Genomic DNA, 12,628 nt, shown 5'->3' on the forward strand with positions numbered 1-12,628 from the left:
TTTTGCATTTTTCCATAATTTGGGAAAATATGCAATTTTGAAGCAGCAATTGAAAATTTTCACTAAAAATTCCATTGTGCTCTCAGGGAGATGTTTGATTAGTATATTAAAGATTCCATCGTCACCAGGTGCTTTCATATTTTTGAAATTTTTAATAATTGATTTAATCTCATTCAAGTTAGTTTCAATTATTTCTGCAGGTAAAAAATTCTGGGAAGAAATTAAATCAAATTGACGTGTGACTTCATTTTCAATTGGACTCACAAAATTCAAATTTGAGTTATGAACACTCTCAAACTGCTGAGCAAGTCTTTGAGCCTTTTGTTCATTGGATACAAGAAAACGTTCACCATCTTTTAAAACTGGAATAGGCTTTGAAGGTTTCTTAAGAATCTTCGACAGCTTCCAAAATGGTTTTGAATATGGTTTCAATTTTTCAACTTTAGTCTCAAAATTTTGATTTCTCAGAAGAGTAAATCTATGCTTAATCTCTTTCTGTAAATCTTTATAAATAGTTTTAAAAACAGGGTCACGAGAACGTTGATATTGACGTCTGCGGACATTTTTCAAACGAATTAGAAGTTGAAGATTTTCGTCAATTATTGATGAATCAAATTTTACTTGAGCCTTTGGAACAGAATAATTCCTGGCATCAACAATTGCACATTTTAATGCTTCCAAAGCGGAATCAATATTCACTTCGTTTTGCAAATCAAGCTCATTATTGAAATTTCTCTCAATATGAGTTTTGTATCTTTCCCAATTAGCCTTGTTATAATTAAAAACAGAGCTCATAGGGTTTAAAACTGATTCATGTGATAAAGAAAAAGTTATTGGAAGATGGTCAGAATCAAAGTCAGCATGTGTGATCAAATCACTACATACATGACTTTGATCTGTTAGCACCAAATCAATTGTTGAAGGGTTTCTTACAGAAGAAAAGCATGTAGGACTATTCGGAGACAAAATAGAATAGTATCCTGAAGAACAATCATTGAATAAAATTTTGCCATTGGAATTACTTTGAGAATTATTCCATGAACGATGTTTAGCGTTAAAATCGCCGATTATGAAAAATTTCGAACGATTTCTGGTGAGTTTTTGTAAATCACCTTTAAAATAATTTTTGAGCTCGCGTGTGCATTGAAATGGTAAATATACTGCGGCAATAAATAAAATCCCAAGTTCAGTTTGAACTTCAATTCCCAAAGTTTCAATAACTTTCGTCTCAAGATGGGGAAGAGCACGATGTTTGATTCGGCGATGAATAACAATTGCAACTCCACCGCCGGAACCCTTAATCCTATCATATCTATGAACCACGTAATTGGGATCATATTTTAATTTCATGTTAGGTTTCAAAAATGTTTCAGTAATAATTGCAATATGCACATTATTTACTGTTAAAAAATTAAAAAGCTCATTCTCATTGGCCTTCAATGAGCGAGCATTCCAATTTAATATTTTAATTGTTTTATTTAAAATCATTGCTAAATTTTAAATTAGAAACAATTTTAATAGTAAAATATGTGCCTATTTGAATGGCTTCAAACATTGATTTTGCCTGCAACATGGCGTTCATAAGATCGAACATTGCCTGTTGCAAAAAAGAAAGTTTACCTGCCGTAATAGACCCCAGGCAGTTGACATTAGAAAAAATATTTTCGGTAGCAATATTAGCTGGAGTGATAGGTGTACAATTATTTTCTAGCGTGTTTTGCTTACCCATATTAACGGTCATTTTCGAACCACCAACACTAGGCGGTATAATGTTCGAACTACCTGTAACCTGTGCATAAGTTAAACGGGTATGCAAAGGAGTAGGTAAACTATGGTCGGACATCGTCCAGCTGATGGGCAAGATCGCTGCCCGAAACCGGTCGACTAAAAAGGTAATCAAATTCCTTTTTTATGTTTTGTAAGAACAATAAGTGTTGTGTCCTGTCTCTCGTCGCGTTCCGTGAGTGTTATCGGGGTTCTTACGTTGGCACAAACCAATGAATATTGTCAAAAGTAGGTAGTCTTGAGAAAGACTGATGGGAAATAACTTTCAGGTAGTCTTTAAAAGACACACTGACAAAACACAAACTTTGAAGCTATAGGCAGTCAAAGACCAGTCCACAAGCAACCGAAAAAACGTCTGACCTGTAGGACAGTTCAAGACGCACGTTAAGCATGGGTTTATTCTCAGGCTCCCCACCACGTACCCTTCCTTCAATCTGGATTCTACAGTACCCCTGTTGACTCTTCTCCTAACAAAAATAAGTCCCTGTTATAATAAAACTGGCGTGAGTAACATATGAAAGTTCTCTCCAGGGAGTTATAACTAGGCGATATTGTTAGGATGGGCAGAGGCAGAGGCTCGGTATAGTAGAGCAATAAGCTTGAAACGGAAAGGTAATTACACACAAGCACTAATATGAATGATAAGCGTATCACTTACTTCAATAGTGTTACTGCTAATAATATGAAGTGCGGAGTACAGAAAACACCTGGGCAATATCACAATAGATCTAAGCTCTGGTCGCAGTGATGTGTCCACACAGAAAAAAAAAATCCAAACGGGTACAACTTTTTCTATTTAAACCAGCGAGTTAATATTCTGTCCGTTAAGTAGATCTTGAAAGTTGGTTTTGAATACCTCTTTACTCATTTGTTTACCACTAAGTAAAGTTAACCGAACTACATTCAAAACTAGGAATATTGAGGATCATTGAATTATAACTATAATGCAGTGGGTTTAGATATATGTATTACTCTGCTAACTTTTTATAGTGTTGGGAAAAAAAACTTTGAAAACGCATATAATTTATGCTGGAAGTGAACATTCCTATGAATAAAATGATTTCATTGCTAGTTTTTCATTGCAATTGCTAAAAAGTCCCTTTCATATGATTTCTGAAAACCAAAATGTACATACTATTTAATTGAAATATTTAAAAGAAACTTGATTATACTGTTGAAAGTTTGATTTTATACTAGATCTTTTATTACTGTGGCCATAAAAAAAATCGCTTCACGATGATTTACAAAGAGCTCAGTACAATGTCCCCAACAAGGGAAGAATATGCACTTTGAACAAACGCGTACTTACCAAAATCGGGAACTTACGATAAAGGAAACGCGGTGAAATCTACTCAGTTTATTTCCTTGATTAGTAATTTGCAATTAACCATCAGATTATGCATTTTGGTTCTACCTAAGGCTCATTCGAATTGTGTTATAGTACTAGTACTCTACTAGAATTTGTTGTTTATGTGTTTGTTGCGCAATATTGATAGACCGGATTGCCAACAAATCTAGTAAAGAGAGGATGTGGCACGTTTCTTTTGTCATTCTCTCCAGTGCCACTTAACAGCAGGGTAAATGTCCCAACAGAGTTGCCATTTTCACAGATTTTTCTGTAAAATCACAGATTTTTTTCCTTTTTCAAATCACAGAATCTGTGATCACAGATGACAGATATTTTTGGAAATTCACAGATTTTCACAGATTTTTCTCATAAATGCCGGAAATAACAAACTATCTTCATTTTTTCTACAAATCAAACTCATTAATTCGAAGGTACGATTTTCCGGAAGCTCGAATAATCATCCGTAGAAAATAGCTCGACTATCCGGAGTCATTCTTTACATTCTTCACAATTTCGACATTTGTCTTTTTATCGAAGTGTGCAGAGGGGTGACCTGATTGAATCCTCATTATGATTGAATTTACGATATTTTGACGTTCCTGACAAAATCTCGCGTAATTTTTCAAAAGGACCTAAGTAACAATGAGAGATTCTCTCTTCTCTTACTTTGTTTCGTTAATTACGTCGTCATTATAAATATTTTCCAGCTTTCCTCCCCTTAATCGAGAGATTGTAATACTGAGATTGTAATAATTGAGTGTTATGAAATATGGAAAATATAACATAGTTATTGATCAAAGAGAAAGTAAACAAAGAGAGTCTCTCAATGTTAGATAGGTCCTTTTGAAAAATTACGCGAGAAATCTGGCCTCTTTCTCTGATACGCTTATCTGGTCTCAATGCCAACCTGAAAAACACTTCGTTGAAAAACAAGTTGACTGTTACAATGCAATTTTAAAAGCTAAATAGTTAATTCAATCGAGTGGAGGAAAAATTAATGTTAATATAAAGCATTTCAATCAATCTCGTTTTGTTTGTAAGCAAATAATCATATCCCATATGATCAGATTTTTTTTTTCTCTGGTCACAGATTTTTGTCGTCAAAACACATATTTCGAAACGGCAACTCTGGTCCCAAGTAACGTCCTTAAAATTGGAGAGTTATAACTGACAGCAGTTAGATAGGGTATCGAACGTCTTCGTCAGTGGTGTTCTTCGGCCCCCTTTTGCGATTTCTGCAAAAAAACTGCCAAAGAAAACCACTGACGAAGACGTTCGATACCCTTGATAGATTTGCAAATTTCCAAAATCAATTGTTTCGGTTAGTGATGGTTTTGTAAATTTTACAAAATTTACAGGTGGTATTTTATATCGCTGTACTGCTGTCATGATTTATAATTATTCCTCCTGTTCCCTATAAAACTAGGGCTTTTTTGTATCGAAAAGTTTCACCAACTGCAACAACCGAAATGGGGAGTAAAATGATAACCTGTTTGATGTTGTCGACTCAAGCTCTTCAAGTCTCTACCGAATTTAAGCGCTAGTAGTGAAAATTTACTGCCTCCACCAAAATGGTTTGATTGGAGCTTTACGTCCGCTAGCATACAGCATTTTTCGAATCTCAGTTTTTCCGTAATAGAACTGTAAAATAATGTAAAAAATGAAGTAAAACAACCAGATTATTTAAATTATTTTTGTTTCTCAGCGCCATTCTTCTGCTTCAAACGGTAAACTCTTCACATAAATGGAAATAAGGTGAGGTGGATTTATATTATCAATAGCAGCAGGTACGAAAATATCGTATTAAGAAAATACAAATAGGGAATAAGTCACCCGGTTTCGGTTCTCGAGATAAGATGCTGGTCTCACAAGGCAATCATCTAATATACCAAACCACTGGTGTTGATTTGAGCAAGCGTGCACATCCAAAGACCAGAACCGTTTCCCGTTGTACAAATGTATTTTTGGTTCCTTTTGGGATCCCAAACAACCCTAAACTTACCTGAAGTCGATTGGTCTTGTCTCCGCTTGGCGCATTGCATTTCAAATTTGTATGAAAATTTATATGGGAAAACCTACTTTTTTGCATTTACCTTTCTAAAGAGCTCAATAATGCTCTAATGATGCACTTCATTATGTTGAAGTATAGTATTTTAGATGCCTAACAACTTTGAGGGAGACACTGAAGAGCTAGGATGTCCCTAAGAAGAGCTATAGCTGTTCAAAGTTGAGCATCTTATCGATTTAAATGCAGAAAATCTTCTTTTCTGCCAACATTACCAATGTGCCGGCGTCAGTAGGATTTCCATCAGAAGTAACCTGTCGTAACGAGTTTATACACTCAGCTGAACCAAGTAAACAAATTTAGGTCAATATTCTAAGCGTAGATAGAATCTACAACGTGTTTCAGAGGTAACTTCTGATGGAAATCTGACTGACGCCGGTACACTGGCAGTGCTGACAGAAAAAATGATTTGCAACATAAATTTCGACATACTCAACTTTGAACAGCTCTAGTATTTTTTGACACACCCTAGCTCTTTAGTGTCTTCGGCCAAGTTGTTAGGCATCAAAAAACCTAACGTTTAAATTTATGAAACCTATGGTTTGAGCCATTTTGAGCTCTTTAGAATGGAAAATGCAAAAAAGTTGGTTGTTCCATACAAATCTCCATATAAATTTAAAATGCAATGCGCCAAGCGGAGACAAAACCAATCGACTTGCAATAAAATCAGTATTGTTGGGGGCCTCAAACAGAACAAAAAAAACTTGGTTCTGGCTTTCTGCTATCAAGTTTCATTTTTTCCATATAACGATTCCCCACCCTAATATGTATACCTGAAATCGGGAATTTACGATAAACGAAACTCGGTGCAATCTACTCGGTTTACTTCCTTGATTAGTAATTTGCAATTAACCATCAGATTATGCATTTTGGTTCTACCTTAGGCTCATTCGAATTGTATGATAGTACTAGTACTCTACTAGAATTTGTTGTTTATGTGTTTGTTGCACAATATTGATAGACCGGATTGCTAACAAATCTAGTAAAGAGAGGATGTGGCACGTTTCTTTTGTCATTCTCTCCAGTTCCATTTAACAGCAGGATAAATGTCCCAAGTAACGTCCTGAACATTGGAGGGTTATAACTGACAGCAGTTAGATAGATAGATTTGCGAATTCCCAAAATCAATTATTTCGGTTAGTGATGGTTTTGTAAGTTTAACTAAAGTCGTACGCCTGTTCTCCTTGAAACAACGGTTACGTCCTTCTCTGTTGTCCGGCTGCAGCAGTCCGCCCGTTTCCTTCCCATTTCATTGGTAAACAGTTATAATGTAACGTAATGAATACTAATAGCCGCTCATGTGTGGGACAACAATGCATAAGCTGCTGCCACAGTTTGGTCATAAATCTATATTTTCTATTATATTTGCGCCATCCGTTGTTGGCGCTCGAACGGGTGAAAATCGATTCCGTTGCTATTTGGAACCCCCCCTCATGAGATCCCGAAGCAAGTTTCGTGTTTACGGGCAATTAATAAATAGGACTTTGAGACAGTTGTTTGTAGCAGGCTGTAGTATACGAAGTACGAACTGTTTCCGTCGTTGGTGATTTTAGCTTGTATGAAAGGTATTAGCACTATGACACGTGTGCATGAGATTGTAACAAAACATGTCTCACGCTTGCATGCAAACCTTCGCACGTATGCGCGGAGACAGATAGGTTCAATGATAAAATTACGATACAGGTGGTATTTTATCACGCTGTACTGCTGTCATGATTTATAATTATTCCTCCTGTTCCCTTCAAAACTAGGGCTTATTTTGTATCGAAAAGTTTCACCAACTGCAACAACCGAAATGGAGAGTAAACTGATAACCTGTTTGATGTTTGTCGGTTGCTCATCGTAATTATGCAAATTATAATATTCTAACAGATGGTGACAAGATGTGATTAGAGCATTGGGTGGTACCATTCATTCGCAGAAATGGCGGTGCTAAAAACATCGTTGAAACTGGCAACATAATGCTAAGTGTTTGGATCAATATTGAAAGTTTGTCGAATCGGCATGATGGTGTAGACTTTGTTTATAAAATCTAAAGACTTCGATAATTTGCGACGATGTCACTATGGTTTGCCAAAAACGGCGGTTGTTTGTTTTTAACTAGAATAGTAGAAGTTGTTGTTTCTACGCACAGTCTCGAGTTATGTCAGTTATGTCACAAAGTATCCCGTGTCGAAAAACAAATCCACTAATTTTCTCCTTTTCTTCTTTCTAGATATGGGTCTAGCAGCAGCCAGGCGTCACAGAGCAGTGGAGACATCTGCCGTATTTGCCACTGCGAGTCGGATCCACTAAATCCATTGCTCACACCCTGCTACTGTTCCGGAAGCCTGAAATTTGTACACCAAACCTGCCTCCAGCAATGGCTGACCGCATCCGAGACGAACGCTTGCGAGCTGTGCAAGTTTCCGTTTATAATGCACACCAAAATCAAGCCGTTCAACGAGGTAAATCGCGAATTTTAGCGGTGTGTAGAGTGCTTTCTTAGAATAGGTCGGCATCGAACCGGGTAGAGTCCGTTAAGTCCGAAGTCCGATCGGAACGGAATATTAGGAGTTCGGAATGGGAAATGCTTCCAGCTTTCGGAAAAGCCCGATTGAATTCTGATTCTGAAATTGATCTACACACCATGACACACAAATTTATTATTTATTATATTGCCTGTTTGAAACCAAAATGATACCAAAATAAATTCTTTATAATTTCTTTTATTTGTAAATTGCAATATTCTCCGCAGTTAGGATAAAAAACATCTAGAGAAAAAATCTAGTAGAACTTTCATGTTTAAGTAAAGTTTAATAAAGAAGTCGGCAAAACTATTGTACTTGTGTTATAGTAGAAACGTTAGTTTACAGATAAATGATATTCGTATGATCACATCTTACCGCTCGTTAACCTTACTTTTCTGACAGTTAGTGGTAACTTTATTTACGTTTTGGACTTTCTGCCTGTTTCTGGTGGAGCAATCGTGTGTGTTGTGGAAAAACTGCTTAATTTATAACTGTTCTTAGTGAACTGGTACATCATCCACAATATTTAAAAAATGTTCTGGTCGAAATTGAAATGATCTACTATAATTGAAAATTAAACTGCATCGCCAGAATCTAAACAAAGTTACCAGTATTTGTCAAACTCAAATGCGTGACGTCACCGTGCGATGGTATATTCTTAATTTTCTAAACAAAGTTATATAAACTACAGTCGCTTTTTTCGCCGGGGATACGTGCCGCGTAAAAAAACCGCGTAAATTCCGGAATCCGCGTAAAAAACCGCGTAAATTCTGCAATCCGAGTTAAGAAAAACTGGAATCCGCGTAAAAAAATACCGCGTTAATTCCGAAATCCGCGTAAAAAAACCGCGTAAATTCCGGAATTCGCGTAAACAAAGACCGCGTAAAAAAACTCGTAAAAAGCGATCTAAGTGTACATGTAATCAGGGGCTATTATTTTTCCTAATATATCCTTTGTGATGAATTATGCCTATTAACGTAACTTGTTATTTCACCGTATTCCATCTATAGGATTGGCCATTGTTAGAGGTGGACTTCAATCCATCCCCCAGAATAGAGATCAAAGCATGTACCTACAATCCATTTTTAACACCTGCGGTCACGCTGGAATCGATTCCAAATTATCACATTTCCACTCTATAAACAAGCAATCGGCAAAACCGTATACATTCTGAAACAATGCCCAGTAATCCTAATTACTTACCGGAAGGTGTCTGTTTGCTCTATTCTCCCATTACATGTGCGGCTGGCACGCTCGCGAACAATCAATAACTACCACAGTGGCACAGCCTGGAGATGTCTGGGGTGGAACGGAGGCGATTATTTTGCGCGGTTCTATTCCACTGTGCTGCCGCTTTGTGCGTGATTTGGTCCCTCTGTGTGCTGATTGAACGGGCTGCCGAGGAAGTGCGCCGAGGACTTATTGGATGGCCCTTCTGGACGAAGCTTGTCGTGGTCACGGTCGGGCTGACCGGTGGTGTGGTATTCATGTACATCCAGTGCAAACAGTATTTGAACCTATGCAATAGGTGGCGTGCGAGAAATAGGTAATTGTCTCAATTACTCTTTTGCTTGTTCATGTATTCACCGTTTTTTTTTTTACTTTTAGAATACTGTTAATCCAAAATGCACCGGAGAAAGTCCACCCGCCTCAGTCACCCGTATTGCAGCAGTTCCGTCGTGTTCGAACGGCAGCTAGAGCCGGAAGTGTCACTGGACCCGGAAACGGTGGCAGTGGCGGAGCTGGAAGCAGCACTAGTAATAATTCTGTTACAATAGGTCCGATGATGCGTGGGTTCGATCAGCAGCTCATGGGATCGATCGGTACCGGTGGAGGGGGCCATGCATGTGAGTTACAAATAAGTCACCAGGGACAGATTATAGCTGCAAACATTGAAAACAGCTCGATCAGTTATGATCGGGACTGGACGCTGGACGATATTAGTCAAATGTCGTTTAAACCGTGCCCCCAAGGTAGTGGCAGCTTGACGCCATTACCGTTCCATGACTCAGCACATAATATATGCGAAGGAAGTGGCAGCGGTGGAAGTGGAGTTATGGTAGCGACACATCGTTACTCGGCGATCTCCGATTCATCCAATACGGCTCAGGAGGAGGAGCAGACACAACAAAATGCTAGTATTATCGAACAAAGTAGTGGTAGCTGTAACAGTAGCATTAAGACGGCTGATTTAAATTTGTTCAAAATGCCGCAGAACGCAGAACTGACTAGTGTTAGTAGTAATAATACAGGACTACCATCGGGACCGAACAGCACTGCTAGGTACCCGAACTCAGCAATATTCTTGGAGAATCGTGATATACTTAACGATCCTTCGTGCTCCGAGCTGATGACACATCCAACGCAAGCATACAATCGGCATTCGATCGTTTTGGGTAGTACTGGTGGCAACGGACATCATAATCAAGATGAATCACGCCATGACATGCGTCGCTACTCTGATACTAAACTGTTACAACAACAGCAGACACTTAGCTATGTAAGCGAACTACCTGCCGAGTACAGTCCTACCAAAGATCAAATACTCCTAAATCCGAAGAGCATAATATACGACATGACAACTTTTCTCGGTCCCGTTGTGCCACAAGACTTCGAATCAAGTCCAACAAACTCTAATCAACACCATCAGCGAAACCCTCGCCACCATCGTCATCATCACATGCTTTCGGCAGCTGCAGCCACAGACAGTCCTAGTCACCTCATCCAGACTACCGACATCCAGTTCGATAGTCAATTCGACGAAGAATCACCCACACCACGACCCTCTCCGTACGATCCACTGGAACTCAATATTCAAGAAATGCTCGAACTGGACATTGCCAATATACAACGACTGCGCGATAAAAACCCTTCACTTGGTAACATTTCCCAACATTCATCCTCCTCCTATTACCAGGATGATCCCTCTTCACCATGTCTAAGTCAACAAGCAACTGCAACCGTTTGGCGGCCTGTTCCGTCCTTCGGTTCCAGTCCCAGGCTGGAACAACCTAGCGCTCAAACTCACCCACAAATGCCTCAATACCACCCAAAGCCTGAACCTACAGCACAGTTTACAATAGCACCTGCTACAGCAGCTGCTGCAGTCACCGTGCATGACGATAGCGGACAGTGTAGCACCAATCGACTCAAGCTCTTTAAGTCTCTACCGAATTTAAGCGCTAGTAGTGAAAATTTACTGCCTCCACCAAAACGGTTTGATTGAAGCGTTACGTCCGCTAGCATACAGCATTTTTTGAATATCAGTTTTTCCGTAATAGAACTGTAAAATAATGTAAAAAATGAAGTAAAACAACCAGATTATTTAAATTATTTTTGTTTCGACACAGAAACTTTGTGATATTTTCTTAAACTCAGCGCCATTCATCTGCTTCAAACGGTAAACTCTTCACATAAATGGAAATAAGTCAGATGTGGTGGATTTATATTATCAGTAGCAGCAGGTACGAAAATATCGTATTAAGAAAATACAAATAGGAAATAAGTCACCCGGTTTCGGTTCTCGAGATAAGATGCTGGTCTCACAAGGCATTCATCGAATATACCAAACCTGGTTCAAAAAAAGCTCGCAGCCGAGAATTTATCGTGTACAATCGGGGTTACGACGTCAGCCTCAAATAGAAGGGCATATTTAAGAAACGAAAGGTAGTGCCAAGACTTTGCAACAAATAGGAAGTCCATTATGTAAGGGCAGTAATAGCGCTAATACTTTTCGCGGTTGCGATAGCGCATACTACAAGGTAAAACGTGGCATTTTGGGCAGAGATGATACTTTATCGAAAATATAAAAAAAATTATTGGAGAGTTGCAAGAGAAAGCCCAAAATATTTCTTCATTTTCATTTAAGCAACTCTAGAAGAAAGCCAGTGTGATAGGATTGAATGCGAAAAATAAAAGATTGAATGTTATCTTTAGTACAGAGTACGTTCGTGCTAGCTTTCAATACATTATTTCAATACATTATTACTTGTAAATTGTTAGCGCAGCGGAGTTTGAGCAGAGCAGTTTTTAATTTTCTCGTTTGAAATAGAGCTACTGGAAACAAAATAAGACAAAGTAACAAGAATGGATTTGTATCTTCGAAAAACCTTGTTCGCTAGTTATAAAAAAACACGATCCTGACAGAAAGCTTTTATTATCAATCATGAAGTGTAAGTGTCCACGTGGGGAAGAAATATAATTATGTTGAGAGCAATGATATTAGCAATGTTACTATCGTTGTAACACAAAATTGATCACGATCAAACCGGTTTAGCCGTTTTCAAGTACAACGACAGAAACCTTGCTTTTTTGTATATTATATCCACAGACAAACAGACGTGCTACTCGATGACGATTTCATTGACCCGAAAAATAACGATTATTTTAAAATTTTGCTTAGTGGGCAATAATGCCGCTAGTGTCGCTATAAGCAAGCGTACACAGTCATTATCAAAGACAAAAACCGTCAGTAATGCCACTGGTGTTGATTTAAGCAAGCGTGCACACCCAAAGACAACAACCGTTTCACGAAAATAAGTTAGTAGGCAATAAGCTCACATGATGGCGCACGAGTGTAACGTTTCGAATAAGAACGAAGATTTTTCTTCGAAGAGGCACGTCTGTTTGTCTGTGTTATATCGTTTACTTTAAAAAAATTATGCGAAACTTTCAGTCTCTGATGGAGGAACTGTTCAACCAGCAGTGACCAACTAAGCTGTGAACTCATTCGAATATAACTCAAGAAGGAGGCTCAAATGATTAAAATCTATGCTGAGTACATTTGTTGAGTTTGCTCGAGACATTAGCTTTTTGACATGTAAGACTGTCAAAGTGGAGGTAGTGATGACAACGAAACTCAATTACAAATATAGTCATTGCATACTCTCGTCGTTCTTCTAATGTTTGAATGTCAATCAA

General features: G+C 38.2%; 1 protein-coding gene across 1 annotated transcript in view; it reads left to right on the forward strand.

Annotated features, from left to right (window-relative positions):
• Positions 1-12,224, forward strand: part of LOC129721033 (uncharacterized) — a 56,338-nt gene extending 44,114 nt beyond the window's left edge. Inside the window, exons 3-5 of the mRNA XM_055673079.1 lie at positions 7,414-7,645; positions 8,989-9,254; positions 9,317-12,224. Coding sequence (XP_055529054.1) covers positions 7,414-7,645; positions 8,989-9,254; positions 9,317-10,934 — 2,116 coding nt within the window. The 3' untranslated portion in view covers positions 10,935-12,224. The remainder of the gene's footprint in view (positions 1-7,413; positions 7,646-8,988; positions 9,255-9,316) is intronic.
• The last annotated feature ends 404 nt before the right edge of the window (positions 12,225-12,628 follow it).

Source organism: Wyeomyia smithii, chromosome 2 (assembly GCF_029784165.1).
Source record: "Wyeomyia smithii strain HCP4-BCI-WySm-NY-G18 chromosome 2, ASM2978416v1, whole genome shotgun sequence".
Lineage (NCBI taxonomy): Eukaryota > Metazoa > Arthropoda > Insecta > Diptera > Culicidae > Wyeomyia > Wyeomyia smithii.